At 44.9% G+C, this 17449-nt stretch overlaps 1 protein-coding gene across 1 annotated transcript in view; it reads left to right on the plus strand.

Annotated features, from left to right (window-relative positions):
* Positions 1-17449, plus strand: part of AP2A2 (adaptor related protein complex 2 subunit alpha 2) — a 373009-nt gene that overhangs the window by 75146 nt on the left and 280414 nt on the right. Inside the window, 1 exon segment of the mRNA XM_029582982.1 lies at positions 2746-2814. Within this exon segment, the coding sequence (XP_029438842.1) occupies positions 2746-2814 (69 nt within the window).

Genomic DNA, 17449 nt, shown 5'->3' on the forward strand with positions numbered 1-17449 from the left:
GGCACGGCTCTTTCTCCTTCCCGCGCACCGCTCCCTGTATCACTTCCTGTTTCGGGTCACGGGAGGGGGGGGCAGGCGCGGGAAGAAGAAAAGGCCAGCCGCGGGTGCCATAGCTTCTTCCAACACCGCTGCCGTTTCCACTGGGCTTGAACGTGAGACAGCCCAGCGGCAACGGCAGCGGGAGAGACCGGGAGCGCGCGCCACGGACCGGCAAAAAACTCCGTGACATATGTAGGGGGAAGAGGAAGTGAGTAAGAGAGAGTGAGAAGCAGCCAGCCAGCCTGTGTGTGATTGAGTGGTCAGAGAGCTGATGTGTGTGTGTATGTGAGAGACAATGAAAGTGATTGCTCAGGGAGATGACTGATGTGTATGTGAGAGTGTGAGGCATTAGTCAGGGAGGTGACTGATGTGTGTGTGTGTGTGTGTGTGTGTGTGTGAGAAAAAGCATGGAAGTGAGAAGTCTGGGTATGTGGGAAAGCATGAGCATAAGAAGCCTGGAGTTGTGGGAGTGAGAAACCTGGGTGAGTGTGCATGCATGAGAGAGAGAGACTGCTTGGTAAGGTGACTGTGTGTGTGAGAGAAAAAGACTGGTGTGTGTGAATGTGAGAGAATGTGATTCAGGGAATGAGAAGCCTGTGCACGTGGAGAGTGAGCATGGAAATGAGAGAGACTGGTGTGTGTGTAACAGAGAAAGTGATTATGGGAATGAGAAGCCTGTGCATGTGAAGAGAGTGAGCATGAGAGTGAGAAACCTGGGTGTGTGTGAGACACAGCATGGGAGGGAGAAGCCTGTATATCTGAAAGAGAACTTGGGAGTGGGAAGCCTGTGTGTGTGTGTATGCATGAGTGAGATCAGGTGACTGGTGTGTGTGTGTGTGTGTGTGTGTGAGAGAGAGAGAGAGAAAAAGTGATTATGGGAATGAGAAGCCTGTGCATGTGAAGAGTGAGCATGGGAGTGAGAAACCCGGGTGTGTGTGAGACACATCATGGGAGGGAGAAGCCGGTATATCTGAAAGAGAACATGGGAGTGAGAGACTGGTGTGTGTGTGTGTGAGAGAGAGAAAGAAAGTGATTTTGGGAATGAGAAGCCTGTGCATGTGGAGAGCACAAGCATGGGAGTGAGAGACTGGTGAGTGAGTGTGTGTGTGTGTGTGAGAGAGAGAGAGACAGAGAAAGTGATTATGAGAGTGAGAAGACCATATATGCAAGTAGAACACGGGAGTGGGAAGCCTGTGTGTGTGTGTGTGTGTGTGTGTATGGCATGAGAGAAACTGTTCAGGAAGGTGACTGGTGTGTGTGTGCCAAAGACTGTTTGGGAGATGATTGGTGTGTGAGAGACAGAAACTGGTCATGGGGGCATGACTGGTATGGTGTGTGTGTGAGAGACATGGGCACTAAGGAAGAGGACCATAAGTATAGAGCTTAGCTTCTACTGCTGCTTCTGGTGTGTGCCATGGCCTGCAGGGAAGGGGAGTAGGAGAGCTGCTGGAGGGGATAAGTAAAGGTGGCTTTAAGTTTATTTTTCTTGACTGCCATTTTAATTGTATGATGTCTGCTTTTTTGAAATATTTTATTGGTGTTTGGAGAATGTTTAATAGTTTTTATGAGTTTTTAATTGTTGGATGTTATTCTGTTCATAGCTGTTTAGAAACATTTATTCTGCTTATTAATATAGTTTTACAATTATTTCTGTTTGGGGATCTATAGCTGCTTGTTAGTTCTGTTTTCCTAATAAGAGGTGTATTGGTGTTTAGGGTCTGATGTAATATTTGTAGTGTTGTCTTTTCATAGATAGGGTTGCTCCTGTTTGAGTGCATTCCATAATACAGGTGTAACTGTGTGCGGATTAGTTTATGTGCATTACTACAGATCCTGGGAGTATGTTAGGTCGGTTCTGTGTCTGTTACCGAGATGAGATATTTTGCTAGCATGTAAGCGTTTGTATCGGTCTTATTTGTTGTGTTTTCTCAGAGGACATACATTGGTGGTAAACTGCTGTCTTTTCATAAGTAGGGCTATTGAGAACTGAGTTAATTATATTAGTCCGGCCCTCTAAAACCATCCCAATTTCTCATGCGGCCCCATGGGAAAATTAATTGCCCACCCCTGGTGTAGACAGATGGACTCAGCTTCCTGCCCTCGGTTGCCGCATGAGTGCGTCAAAAGTCCTCTTGGGGCACCGGGTCCCAAGGGATTACCAGTAAGTGTTCATCCAGTCCCTAACTTGGGGTACCTAGGTTTTTACACAAGTTCATTGTTTCTTGTTGGTCGAGTACAGTTATGGTTGCCTGTTTTTAATCAAGATTTTTGCTAGTCTGTCCACAGTTGCTTTTTTGAAGAGAATACCGGCAGGCTGGGATCACTGCAGGAGTATATATATACTGTGACATCAGCTTGCTCAGTCTCTCAGCTGGCAGGGGAGCATAACCCACTGGTCCTGAGTCCATCTGTCTACACTGAGGAAAACAAAATTATCAGATAACTAATTTCTCCAATCGGGCCGTAGGCCCTTAGAATTTTTTATATTTTGGGTGACACTGATAGCTACTTAACCAGATATCTTTTGCTTCATGTAGCCAAATAACTTTAAGCATGTATATTCAGCAGGGCGTTTTTCCTGCTGTGAATATACAGGTCAAGTTATCTGGTTAACATTAGCCGGATAACTTGTCCACTAAAGGGACCTACTGAATATTGGCCTCCTAATTTGTGCTGCTTCTAATTTCCTTTCTGTTTTGATTTCAGGCAAAAGCAAAGAAGCTGAGATAAAGAGAATAAACAAGGAACTAGCCAATATTAGGTCAAAGTTTAAAGGTGAGTTCCTAGCTAGAATACTTCTGATGTATGTATGTGTGAAAGCATAATTTGTAACCAGAAGAGTCCCTCATGATGTCTGAATTCTCATTAAAATGTTAGGTTTGATACATTAGTATACTTTCATATGGAAAGAGGGGTTACAACTTTTGAAAAATTAATTTACAAATTACTGATGTCACAAAAGTAACCCATTAAATTACTTATTACATTTTCATGCAAAAATACTGATCATGAACAATTTTTAAAATTACTTTTTCTGCTAAAATGCAAGGCTGAAAAAATTAGTTGTTGGTTCTCCCGGCCATCTAAACTTGAGGCCTAGTGGAAGAGAGGTCAGCAGGGCCTGAGCTGAGGAGCATGGTGGTAGCTGTCACTGGTGGGGCCCAGTAATGTGGTGCCTTAAGCTTGGAAGAAGGAAAGTAGAGGGGAGAGGGTTGGGTGGATGCATGCTAGGAAGCAGCAGAAGGAGGAGAGGAGCAAACAGATTTCTGGAGAGAAGGAAAAGAGTAAAGGAAAGTGTTTTAAATAAAAACATAAAAATAGCAAAATAACCACAATTTTTCTCTGGCTTATTAAAAAAAAAAAAAAGGCTGGCACCTAGGTTCCCTAAATATTTTTCCATCTCTGCTAAAAACTTACATTTTCATGGAATGGTAATGAATAAACACTGTTTAAAAAAATAAAAAAAATTTGACACTGGACCCTATTTTCAAAATGTTTTTCTATACGCATATTAATATTTAATAGTTGGCAGATAAAGACCTCTTGGTCTACTAAATCATGCCAGTTGCCCCACCTGTGTCACTGCAGACCCTGCTTCATCTCTGACCTCCCTTCCCTTTACTACTTTCTGCATTGTCTGTCCCAAGCTTGTTTGAATTCTTACTTTTGTTTGCTACTGGTAGGTTGTGCCAAGAATCAACTACTCTCTCAAGAAAAGAGTCAGCAAACCCTGGCATGCTAACAACTTTCTTTGAGGACAAGCAGGATAGTAGTCCTCGCATATGGGTGATATCATTGGATGGAGCCCAGTCCAGAGCTTTGAATTCAAAGATTCTAGAACCTTCAAACCTACTGAGTATGTGTAGCTGTAATTATCACCCTGCCCTCTAGGTTGAGTCCCTCAGTCTTTTTTTTCCACGGAGACATGTGTTACACGGTATTCAGCTTTGCTCTGTAATCAGTTTTTGAAATTGATTTTTTGCTAGAGCTGCAGCTGTTTTTCTTTCTTTTACCTTACGGTAGTTTTTCTTTCTTTTTCTTTTTATCTCTGCCAGCCACATGGTGGGCCTTTAGTCACTGTGCAGCCTGGCAGAGTATAATAACATCTCTAAATACTGTACCTGCAGTTTAGTATCTGTCTCCTCTCCTTGCTCTGTCTGTTTTTGTACCTTTGTCAGGTGCCGGTAGGACTGACAGATTGCAGTTCAAGGGTGATCTGTGTAGTTCGCTGGGCCTGGGGACTCGCCTGAGTTCTACCAGGCAGGAGTTCCATGTCGTTTCACAGACTGATCGAGATCGAAGACCAACACCGTTCCTGTGTGGGGGAGAGCTCATTCCACATTCAAAGGAACTAGTTTCCATGGGCAGGAACCTTGGAAGATGTAGCCTCCCCTCCTGCTTGCCTGTGATGGCAGTGCAGTTTGTGTGAGAGAGGGTGCGCAAGCAGCTTGCTGCTGCACTTCGGTGCCATTCCCAGTATCGGTTGTCCATGCACATCTGTGACCAGGACTGTCGTTGAGAGCCATGGTCATTCTTGATGCTGTCGAGGTGCCAGGGTGCCCTTGATGCCATCGAGGTGCGTGACCACCATCTATGCTGTGAGGGTCACATGCACCAGTAAGTGCTGTGCATACTTTGAGTTTGCTGGCTGGCCCTTATTGTAATTGTCTGCATGCATCATAGAGTCTCTATGTACCTTGGAGGAATGGCATCTACCTTAGCGTCATCACGCGCCTTGGGCCTCTGCAGCAGAGTAGTGGCACTGAGCTCTAGTGTCAGGGTCCAGGACTGCCTTCAAGCTACATGGTCCCCCTTGATGTCCTTGAGGCCATTCGATGTCGAGGCACTAGAATTGCTATTGAGCGCCCTGATCACTCTCAAGGCTGTGTCCAGATGGGGCACCAAGAGGTATTGTGCTGCCCATCACTGGCCTACGGCTATTGGGCACCATGGATGCCAATCTTGGGGGCCCTGAGCCCCTGGGCTCGGGGGGCATTGGAGGCCCCTCCTGGCTTCATGCACCATTGGTACTAATGAGGATTAGGGTTGCTGTCAAGGCTATCGTTTAGCCATAGCCGCTGGTGAGGGACGCCACTGAGCTCACATCATCGCTCTGCACTGGAAATTTCAGGATGATGTGAGCAGAAGGCTCTAGATCCCTTCTCCTGCTCCACATAAAAACTGCTTGACTGTTTTCTACAACTGTCGAAGACTGGTTTGAAGGCTAACTCTGTTAAGAGTTCACCTGAGTGCTGTTGGCGCATATCGCCATAGAGTATAAGGTAAGTCCATCTCTGTACAGCCTATAGTTATACGATTCATGCAGGAGATGCTTCAGTTTATGCTTCTAAGGCCTCTCACTGTGACCTGTTATAGGTAAGCAATTCTGCTTTTCTGCTTTTATTTTTCTAATTCTTCCCAAATTAATTTCTAAGAACTTGAACAAATTTTTAAAGAAAATAGCTATGCTGAATCTATTTTACACCTTTGGAAAAAATAGACTGAACTAGAATAAGTTTCATATTTTGCCTAGCGTTACGTGTTGCACCTTGCTTTATTGGGGACTCCTAGTTTTGCCTATTCAGGCAACACAAACCTAGGAGTGCTATACAGGCACTACTCCAAGAAATTGAAAGGTTGCAACCGATATTATTCAGCCTTCATGTTGATTCACATTGTTACTTGCTAAGACCATGGTGCCTGTGTAATAGTATTTGTTTTTGGTTCTGGTTTTTTTTTTGTTTTTTTTTTGTAGGTCAGAGTTTTTGAGCATGAGCCAATGTTCTTAGGCTGAGCTGCATCTTGTGCTAGTCTGCAAAGTAAATATGCTCATTGGGGCACTGCAGTGTTGGGTGTAGGGGATTTAGAAAGGGAATAAACATCAAGTGATGAATGATAGTAAGTTGTACTAGAACAGATCTTAGCTGGGCAGGAGGCACAGGCATTGAAGTCTTGCTGAGGTGTTTGCATATGGGGGGGGTGTGTGGAGGGAGTTTTTCTTTTTTGTTTTGCTTTTGACTGAAAATTCTACACCATGACATCAGCTGTATGCAGTTTGCATGCTAATAGTGATTCCCCAATACAAAAACAGTTCCGTGTTAGCGATTTCCCAGTTCAATAATTCTACATTTGTTTGCCTTGTAGAACTAGGATCTGGATAGACTTGTTTCTGCTATTCTTTGTCGTCTTTATTTTTATCAACAGATAATATGGACACCAAACAGGGCAAATGTGTTTATCTCCCCATAACAATATCCACTCTGTCTTCCATCTTATCCGTGATGGGGAGAGCTGTCTGTTATATAATGAAACCTGATTTGAAACCTTATCTTCAGCAGCATGTGTGCTCTGTCTTAGCAAATTAATATCTGAATTATATATGCGTCCCCCTGTCATTGATTGCTTTTGTATTCTTTGCTTAATGTTGGGGGTTCACTGTTGAGTGTGGTTAAAACACAAGGACACCCCCCTCCCCCCAGGCCCCTTCCCTGGGGAGATTGCCTACTCTAGAAACTAAAACAGGGTTGATTATCTCCCAAGCACATTTCCTCTTGACTTGCTGCCCTGAACACAGATGAAACAAGTATCTTGCTGGTTCCCTTCTTGACAGGATTTGCCGCTTAATGAAACACAAAGCCACATTCATACAGTAGATACCGGGATAAGCAGTGTTTATTATTAATGCTAAATTGTCAAATTATGTTCCAGAAAGCAAGGCAGAATACACAAACAGCAAAGGAAATAGTTGCAATGTTGATAATGTATTACACATACTTTCTCAGTTATTAGGGCAGCTGAGTTGCTTCTGTTGATGAGGATTCTCATGCTGTCCCTCTCACATAAACACACAAATTGATTTTGATCAGCTTCATTAATATAATATAAAAAGCATTTGAGAGCTCTAACACAGCATACCACTCCCCCTCATGTTGCTGGATCATGCCAGTTAGAGTAATCGCATCAGGACCTGCATTTACTACTTACTATCGGAGGAGCATGTTTGTTCATATCTCTGTAATCTGTCATTCTCTAACAGGCTGATTCCTTATGGGTGCACGAAAAATAGGCGCTCATGATTGAGTGTCTATTTTCCTAACGTGTCCATCCACCTCTCCCGGGCGTGTGATGCAGTATTCTAATGAGCTGCTGTGTTAAAAAGGAGTGCTAGGGGAAATTGTGTCCCTAGAGCCACCTTGGTCTTGTGATCATATCTCTTGGACATGTGGCCTACAGAGGATGTGGAGCTGAATCCTTTGGGTCAGTGGCCCAATAGATGGTTGATAAAGGGTCACAGGAAGCTGGTTGGTCATCTATTGCATGCCATGTGATTGATTGTACACTGATGGAAATGTATTCCTGACCTGAGTGGATAAGAGATTAAGGTAGCTGAGATTGCCATCATGGAAAGACTGACCTATGTGCTATGGAACCAGATGGACAGCCATGAAAACATTGGGGTCCTTAATGGACATGGAGGTTTAGATATTTAAAATTGACTAATCTAGGCAAGCTGTAGAAATGGCTAAATGTAGGAGGAGATGGAATACATATTTTGTGTATTCTGCTGATCATGTCAGGTTTGTGGCCTTGAAATATTATCAGTTGGGCTGTCAGTAGTATGAAAAGTACTGGTTATTGTTATGGTTTCTATACAGAGATTCGTTTGCACATCTCATCGGTTTACATTGAAACAAGTGGATAAGAAATTACATTTCAGGCAAACACTCAAACTGCTCAAACAAATCAGGGCAGTTGAGATAGTTAAGATATAGAAGGTAGGCTGAAGCTTCAGGGTAAGCAGGGATATATAAACAAATAACTAATTTGAACAAATATAGAATAGGGTATTAGTGGGAGATTCACAAAACCCTCTGTATAAATTTTTTTGTTGTGACTACTTGAGTTTAGTGGCATGGTGGTCAGTGTGAGGGGGGTGTCATGGTATTTGTCTTGTCCAGCCTTTATTTTCTTTAGATGGGTCTGTACAAGAGCCTGACTTAATTCTCGAAGACCTTGGCTTGCTATAGAGGATGAATTTTGGCAAAGTCTGTGTCTATTCCCTCTAGGGAGTTAAGGATGTGTAGCCAGTAGTTCCTCCTGCAACCTCAACTTGGTCCTTAGAGCCTTGGTCTCTTCCTATAGCAGGCGCCACTCAAAAATTGATGCGCAAGATGCTTTTTCTAGTGACTATTGTTTAGCCAGTTGTGTTTCAGAAATGCATACGTTTTGTGCAGGGAGAACATAAGAAATTCCATGCTGGGTCAAGCCAAGGTCCCTTGAGCCCATCATCCTGACTCAGACAGTGGCTAGTCTGGGTCCTAAGCACCTGGCAGATCCCACAGTAGATTTTTTGTTACTCCCATGGATAGCACTAGCTTTCTAGTACAAAAGAACATAAGAAATTGCCATGCTGGGTCATACCAAGAGTCCATCAAGCCCAGCATCCTGTTTCCAACAGAGGCCAAACCAGGCCACAAGAACCTGGCAAGTACCCAAACACTAAGAAGATCCCATGCTGCTGATGCCCGTAATAGCAGAGGCCATTCCCTAAGTCAGCTTGATTAATAGCAGTATATGGACTTCTCCTCCTGGACCTAGAACTTATCCAAACCTTTTTTAAACCAATCTACATTAACTGCACTAACCACATCCTCTGGCAACAAATTCCAGAGCTTAATTGTGCATTGAGTGAAAAAGAATGTTCTCTGATTAGTCTTAGATGTGCTACTTGCTAACTTCATGGCATGCCCCCTAGTCCTTCTATTATCCGAAAGTGTGTATAACTGATTCACATCTACTTGTTCAAGACCTCTCATGATTTCAAAGACCTCTATCATATCCCCCTTAGCTGACTCTTCTCCAAGCTGAACAGCCCTAACTTCTTCAGCCTTTCCTCTTAGAGGAGCTGTTTCATCCCCTTTATCATTTGGTCGCCCTTCTCTGTACCTTCTCCATCACAACTATATCTTTTTTGAGATGCGGCGACCATAATAATTATTCACCGTACTCAAGGTGTGGTCTCACCATGGAGTGATAGAGGCCTTAGTCCAGGGGTGCTCAAACCGGTTTTCAGGATATCCCTAATAGATATGCATGAGAAATATTTGCATACGTAGGAGATAGTGAATATGCATGCAGTTTATTTGCATGCACTAAGGATATCCAACTGCCTGGGGGAGGGACCTATAAGACTGGTTTGAGCACCCCTGCTCTAGTCTACCTGACAAATGTTATGGATTTTTTTTTTCTCTCAAGGACTTGTCCAAACCTCTTAAATCCCACTGTGCTAATTGCCTTGACCACATCCTCTGGCAACAGATTCCCCAGCTTGATTGTATGCTGAGTGAAGAAGTATTTTTAATTTGTTTTAAATCTGCCAGTTAATTTTCATGGAGTGTCCCCTTGTTTTCGTGTTTGAAATGGTAACCATCCTGCTCCCTCATAATTTTATAAGTTTCTATTATGTATCCTCTCAGTACTTTATTTCCAAGCTGAAGAGCCCTGACCTGCGTAACCTTTCATCATATGAGAGCCGTTCCATCTCCTTTACCATTTTTGTCGCCAGCCACTACATCTTTGATATGGGGCTTCCAGAATGGCACATGATATTCAAGATGTGGTTGCACCATGGCTTGATATAGAGTCAATATGTGATTTTTCAGTTTTTATTCCCCATTCCTTTTCAGAAGGTTCCTAACATGTAATGTTATTGTAATTGTATATTTGTTTAATTGTTCAATCTGTTTGATGTAATTTTCTGATCCTTGTTCTGTGTAAACCGAAGTGGTATGCACTAGTGCATGAACTCCGGTATATAAAAGCCTTTAAATAAATAAATAACATTGTTTCCTTTTTGACTGCTGCTGTATACTGAGTTGAGGATTTGTGTATTGTCCGCAAGGACTCCAGGGTCATTTTCCTGAGTGGTGACTCCCTATGCAGAACACAGCATTCTGTACCTGTAGTTGGCATGATTTTTCCCCTATGTGAATCACTTTTCCACCTTACCTTGTTTTATCAAAGGAAACTTTCTCCTCATCCAATACCCTCTTTTTGTACCTAAAGTTGTCTCTCCCTTTCATCTAAATCAGACCATATCTTTTCTCTTTCTTGAAGTCTGATTAGTCAGTGTGGGAAAGATTTACACTGCTTGGATGTTTCATACTAACTTTTATAATGTGCCAGTTAATACTTTAGATGAATGTCTTCCAGTAAGGCATTCATTTGTAGGTCATCGGATCTAACTTTTAGAAGTCTGTATCTGGAAATCCGTTGTTTTTTTTTTTTTTTTTTTTTAATAGACTTTGTATATCTTCAAAACAATAGGCCAGGTTTAAGTTTGTACAAGAGGGCAAAATCCATGCAGGTCAATTTGATTGGATAACTTTAATAGGTCGTCTTTTTTGTCCCATGATTTAATTTCTTCTAACTTCTGGGAGAAGTGAAATCATACAGTAAAAACTAGTGTTACAAAAAGTACTGTAGGGCATTTGTTCAAAATTCATCATTTTAAGATGCAGGCAAAGGTTTTAAAATTTTCTTTTCTCAAAGCTTTCCAGAGAATCTTTTCTCACAAGACAAGCAGGATGGTAGTCCTCACATATGGGTGACATCAGGATGGAGCCCAATCACAGAAAACTTCTGTCAAATTTTCCAGAACTTAGACTGGCACCCACTGGGCATGCCCAGTTCAGCACCAACCCTGCATCCAGCAGGGGTCCCCCTTCAGTCTTCTTTTTTTCCACGCAGCAGTAGCCACATGGGTTAAGGAGCTCTTCAGAGATTCCTGACAGGAAATTTTCCTCACAGAACTTTGTTAAAAATTTTCAAAAAATTCTACCCCACAGGGGTCCCCTTACCAATTTCTTTGCTCCGTGGTCGAACGGCAAGTTTTTTGCCCGTTTGCGGTCTATTCCCGTCGAGTTTTTCCCTCGTGGCCTACCGGCCATCGACCGCACCGCGACTAAATTTTGTCGAGGCCATGGCATAGGGCTTCCCTCCGTGCCCCGACTGCACTCGAACAATGTCCATCACTGACCCTCACACGGTCTGTGTGATGTGCTTGGGGTCCGGCCACGATGTCCTTACTTGCACCAAATGTGCCCAAATGACACCAAAGTGTCGCAAGGCTCGGCTTGATAAAATGGGTCTTCTCTTTCAGCCAAAAACTCCGACTCCATCGATAGCTTTGACGTCGTCTGAACCAGTGCCACCTGCGTCGCGCTAGCACCGGGAATCCGCTGCTATCCGACCTGCCTGACGACTCCACGGGTGTTGACCCCCTCTGTTCCTCCTCAGGAAAAACAGAGGTGAACATCGAGAAAAAGACACCATTATCGTAAAGCTCAGGCCACCGATACAGGCAAACTCTTTGCATAGACATCGTCTGAGCCTCTGACAAAGAAACCCTGTACAGAAAAGGCCTCGTCCTCTTCTGTCTCTGGGTCACAGAGGCGTTCCCCACCTGGACAGGTGCCGGGATCCGCAATTCCACCTTCACTGGTGGCCCTCCTGCTACGCCAGTGCTGCCTCCTACTCTGAAACTGGGTATCCATGCCCCAGGTTTCCATGAGGAATTGGATCGGATGATCGGCAAAGCACTCCAGGGCTTCCAACTTCCATCAATGCCGGTTCCTCCTCTGGTCACCGACCCGATACCCATGGTGCTTGTACCACAATTGGCAAGAATGGACTAGTTAATCGGTGCCCTTCCACCAGTGGATCCGAGGGAACAGATGGACCCGACTCCTTCCTCGCCGAGTCTCTTGTCATCGGAGGAAGATGAAGAAACTCCGCTCTTCATTCCACCATCGGGAGTGCTGCAGTGACACATCCATCAATGTCACCGATGCCATCGGTGCCGCCGTCAATGCCTTAGATTCCTCCTTCGGGGCCATCGATGCCCAGGCCAGGGCCTTCAGGAATAACTCCGTTACTTCCTTCTGAAGAACATTTGGGAGCTGGTGATGACCCTTATAATCCTTGGACCGACGATTCGTCCCAGGATTCTGATGATCTACCTTCACAACTCTCCCCTCCTGATGAAAGGAAGCGTACCCCTCCAGAGGATTTGTCCTTTATTAATTTTGTAAAGGAGATGTCTGAAACTGTCCCATTCCAGCTGCAGACAGAAGAGGACTCTAGACATCAGATGCTAGAGCTTCTACAATTTCTCGAGGCTCCAAAGGAAATCATGTCCATCCCTATTCATGACATCCTTTTGAAGAGAAACTGGGAGCACCCTGGCTCTGTGGCACCTGTTAACCGAAAAGCAGATGCCACCTACCTAGCTCAGTCAGCCCCTGGCTTCCAAAGAACTCAGTTGGATCATCATTCAGTGGTTGTAGATTCAGCCCAAAAGAGAGCCAGATGCTCCAAACCTCATTCTTCCATTCCCCCAGGAAAAGATCAGAAATTTCTGGATGCATTTGGAAGACAGGTATTCCATGGATCAATGCTCATCTCTTGCATTGCATCCTACCAACTCTACATGACTCAATACATTAGGGCCTTGTTCATGAAGATTCAAGACTTAGCTGAAGCCCCTACCTCAGCAGTTCCAGGACCAACTTCATGCCCTAGCACAAAAGGGCTTAGATACTGGTAAGCATGAAGTACAATCAGCGTATGACATCTTTGACACCGCGTCCAGGGTGTTGGCAGCTGGTATCAGTGCAAGGAGATGGGCTTGGCTGAAATCTTCAGACCTCGGACCAGAGGTACAAGACAGATTGGCTGACCTGCCCTGTGTGGGGGACAATCTTTTTGGTGAAAAGATTCAAGAAGCAGTGGCGCAGCTCAAGGACCACCAAGAGACTGCGCCAGCTCTCCTTAACTGCCTTCTGATCTCTCTTCTTCTTCCAAAAGATCCTTTAAGAGAGATTCCAAGAGGCAATTCTACCGGCAGAGGAGATACTATCCCCCAGCGTCCAGGGGATAGTATCCCCTGGACGCTGGGGGATAGTATCTCCTGCCTAGGTTGGCTGCCTAGGTTGGCCTTACCAAAAAGGCCAACCTAGGCAGCCTAGAGGGAGGAAGTCACAGCCAGCCCCTCAACCAGGTCCAGCATCGGGCTTTTGACTCCCTTCTAGAAAACAGTACCCACCTTCCAGTTCAGACTATTCTGGTCTGAGGCCGGTTGTGCCACTTCTCCAGCCTATGGCACAGTCACCACAGATCAGTGGGTACTTGCAATAGTATCCCAAGGTTACCACCTCAACGTTCTCTTGGTCCCACCGGATTTCCCGCCTCGGCTAATGTGGGGAACATCCAACCATTAACCACTTTTGGAACAGGTCTCCCTCCTCTTCCAGTGCCCCTCTCCCAACAGGGAAAGTCAGGTGGTGTGCGCCCAATATTGGATCTTCGCACTCTAAACAAATACCTACAAAGAGAAAAGTTCAAGATGGTGACCTTGGGTTCTCTACTTCCCCCTCCTGCAAAGGGGGAGACTGGCTCTGCTCTCTAGACCTTCAGGACGCCTACATGCACATTTCAATCACTCCGTCACATCGCAGATTCCTGCAGTTCCTAGTAGGCCCAAAACACTTCCAATATCGAGTGTTACCTTTTGGCCTAGCATCTGCCCCATGCGTCTTCACCAAGAGCCTCGTGGTGGTAGCTGCCTACCTCAGGAGTCAGTGTCCACATCTACCCCTATCTAGACTATTGGTTGATCAGGGCTCCCTCTCGGCAAGGTGTACTGACGTCTCTTCGCCTCTCTTTGCATTCCCTGATCTCCCTAGGGTTTCTCATAAACTATCAAAAATCCAGGCTAGTTCCTTCTCAAATTCTATCGTTCATAGGGGCCAACTTGGACACTCTAATAAAAGTGAAAGCTTTCCTACCTCAGGATTGAGCTCTCATGCTTGCTTCTCTGGCCCCTTGACTGCAGTCTCGACAACATTCAACTGCACATCTCTTCCTGATGATATTGGGTCATATGGCCTCCACAGTGCATGTCACTTCCATGGCTCGCCTCACTATGAGAGTAATACAGTGGACTCTTAAGATCGAAGTGGACTCAGTCTTCTCAGCCAATGTCCTCCACAATCCGCATCACCAAACAGTTCCGGCTATCGCTAGCTTGGTGGACAAACCAATCCAATCTGGTACAGGGCCTTCCATTTCAGATTCCAGAACCTCAAATAACCTTGACAAGACGCCTCCAACCTCGACTGGGGAGCACATGTTGGAAACCTGCAAACTCAGGGCATCTGGCTCCAGAGGAAGCCAAACACCAGATAAATTTCCTGGGGCTTTGTGCAATCAGATATGCTCTCAGGGCTTTTCAGGATCACTTCTCCAACCAGGTCATCCTGATTCAAACGGACAACCAGGTGGCCATGTGAGGGGGAATGGGCTCCTACCTCCTGTGTCAGGAAGCTGCACAGATATGGGCAGAAGCCGTTTCCCACTCAATGTACCTCAAGGCCACTTGCCGGGAGTGGACAATGTGTTGGACAGGCTGAGTCGCACTTTTCAACCACACGGGTGGTCCCTCAACCCCACCGTAGCGGACTCAATATTCCAATGTTGGGGTTACCCTCACATAGACCTCTTTGCGTCAATTCACAACCGCAAAGTAGGGAACTTCTGCTCTCTCACTTGCAGCCAACACTGCCAGCCCAGAGATGCTTTCTCCCTCTCATGGGCCTTTATGCGTACCCTCCACTTCTACTCATTTCAAAGACTCATGAAGTTGCGAAGGGACAGGGGGCTAATGATTCTCATAATTCCTCACTGGCCAGGTCTGGTTTCCAATTCTCCGCGATCTATCAGTTTACCGGCACATTCCTCTGGGGAAGGACCCGCTTCTGATCACTCAGAACGACTGTTACCTACGTCACACCAACCTCCAGGCCCTCTCCCTGACTGCCTAGATGTTGAAAGGTTAATACTGCAACCTCTTAAACTTTCTGAGCCGGTTTCCCGTGTCCTAGTAGCTTCACGACAGTCTTCCACTAGGCAGCCTTATCGTTATAAATGGAGCAAGTTTGCAGTATGGTGTACTTCTAAGTCCATCGATCCCTTCACTTGTTCCACACCGAAGTTTCTGGATTATCTCTGGCACTTGTCATTCAGGCCTCAAAACTTCTGTCGGGGTACATGTCAGTGCAGTAGCCACCTTCCATAAAGGTGTCGGATGTACCCGTTTCAGTACAATCCCTTGTCATACGCCTTTTCAAGGGCTTGCTTCACCTTAAACCTCCACTGCGCCCTCCGGCCCCTTCTTGGGACCTCAACATGGTTTTGGGAAGGCTCATGAAACTGCCGTTTGAGCCTCTCCAATCCTGTGATCTCCGCTATCACACATGGAAAATGATTTTTCTTTTGGCAATCACTTCCGCCCGCAGAATTAGTGAGTTACAGGCCTTAGTTACCTATCCGCCTTACACTAAACTTCTGCATGATAGGGTTGTACTCCGCACTCACCCTAAGTTTTTGCCTAAGATAGTATTGGAGTTTCATATCAATCAATCCATTATACTACCCGCCTTCTTTCCCAGGCCCCACTCAAACCCAGGAGCACAGGCTCTTCATACCCTTGACTGTAAACGTGCTCTAGCATTCTATCTAGACCGTACAGCTGCCCACAGGAAAGGCACTCAATCGTTTATTTCCTTTGATCCCATCAAATTGGGCAAACCTGTGGGTAAGCAGACTCTCTCTCCTCCTGGTTAGCGGACTGTATTTCCTTTTGTTACCAACAGGCAGGCATTCTGCTTCAAGACCGTGTTAAAGCACACTCTGTCAGGGCCATGGCAACATCAGTAGCGCACCTACTCTCTGTGCCGCTTGTTGACATCTGTAAGGCTGCTACCTGGAGCTCTCTCCACACCTTTGCAGCCCATTATTGTTTAGACAAGATTCCGTCTTCGGCCAGTCTGTGCTATGCAACTTATTTGCGAACTGAGGTACCAACATCCTTCCACCATCCCGGTGGGGTTCAGGATACCCTGAACCAAATTCCACCCCATTTGTTGTGCCTGTTGCATGTCTTTGGGTACATTGGTGCATTGCTCAGGCATCCTCAGCTCGGTATTCACCCATGTGTGAGGACTACCATCCTGCTTGTCCTGTGAGAAAGCAGAGTTGCTTACCTGTAATAGGTGTTCTCACAGGACAGCAGGATGTTAGTCATCACGAAACCCGCCCGCCACCCCGTGGTGTTGGGTTCATTACGTTTTTTCTTATTTTTCGCATGTAATTTTACTATAAGACTAGACTGAAGGGGGACCCCTGCTGGATGCAGGGTTGGTGCTGTGCTGGGCATGCCCAGTGGGTGCCAGTCAAAGTTCTGGAAACTTTGACAAGTTTTCCGTGATTGGGCTCCATCCTGATGATGTCACCCATATGTGAGGACTAACATCCTGCTGTCCTGTGAGAACACCTGTTACAGGTAAGCTACTCTATCTGGAATCTTCCCCCTCCATCCCACCCCCTCAGAAATTGCAGGACATTTTAAACTTATTGGATAAAGTGCTATTTTAAAATTATGCATTCATTGCACTTTATTTGCCCTACTTTTGTTTAGTCCTTAGTATCTATCAGTTTGCTTCCAAGGTTTGTCTTGTTGCAGAGTGAACCTTGCTGAGTAAAATCATTTTTTATGTCCTGTACCATTAGACCAATAGAAGCAATGTATTTCTTGTCCAAAATGTTTGTGTATGAAGAACTCACTTCAATTCTGATACTGTGCAAGTATAATGTAAAGTCTTAAAGGAAACAATATTAGACTTCTTTTTTTTGTAGTGACAGATTTTATTTAAAGCATCCAAACTAAAATGCAGGTATGCATGAAAGAAAGATGAGATTAAAAACTATAACCTTCAGAAATCATCATCAGCTTTTCCAGCATTGTTAGAATATTCACAGATTACAGTGTATCAAATGATTAAAAGTACCATGCCTACACATGCTAGTGTTTATAGGAGTTGATCCAGGAGATATTTAAGTAAATCTTGCTGTATTCCATGAACAAAACCATAGTCTAAAACCATAAATGGTCACTGTAGCTTCCCCAGTACAGTTGGATTGTGGCCAGAGCTATAGTGTTTGAACTTTTCCTGTGGCTTGGTTCTTTCTCAACTGCTGCCCAGTGAGGCAAAATCTGATTTTACCCTATCTTGATTTATCTGCTGCAAATACACTATTGGAACTAGTAACTGGAGTCTTTAGTCACTTCAGCTGATTCATGTAACATGCTGCATAAATTATTTTCACTTGTCCACATCTGGCAGGTCACAAAAGGACAATATTTAGTTTTGCAGTTCATGTGCGTGATTATGGCAGGAAGCCAGTAGATGACTGACTTAGCATGAAGGCTATTGAATGTGGTTGTAAGCAATGTTCTGGAAAAAGGAATCTCTGCACTAGTTTCTTCAGTGTATGTTGCTCTGTTTTTGTG

Source organism: Rhinatrema bivittatum, chromosome 17 (genome assembly GCF_901001135.1).
Source record: "Rhinatrema bivittatum chromosome 17, aRhiBiv1.1, whole genome shotgun sequence".
Lineage (NCBI taxonomy): Eukaryota > Metazoa > Chordata > Amphibia > Gymnophiona > Rhinatrematidae > Rhinatrema > Rhinatrema bivittatum.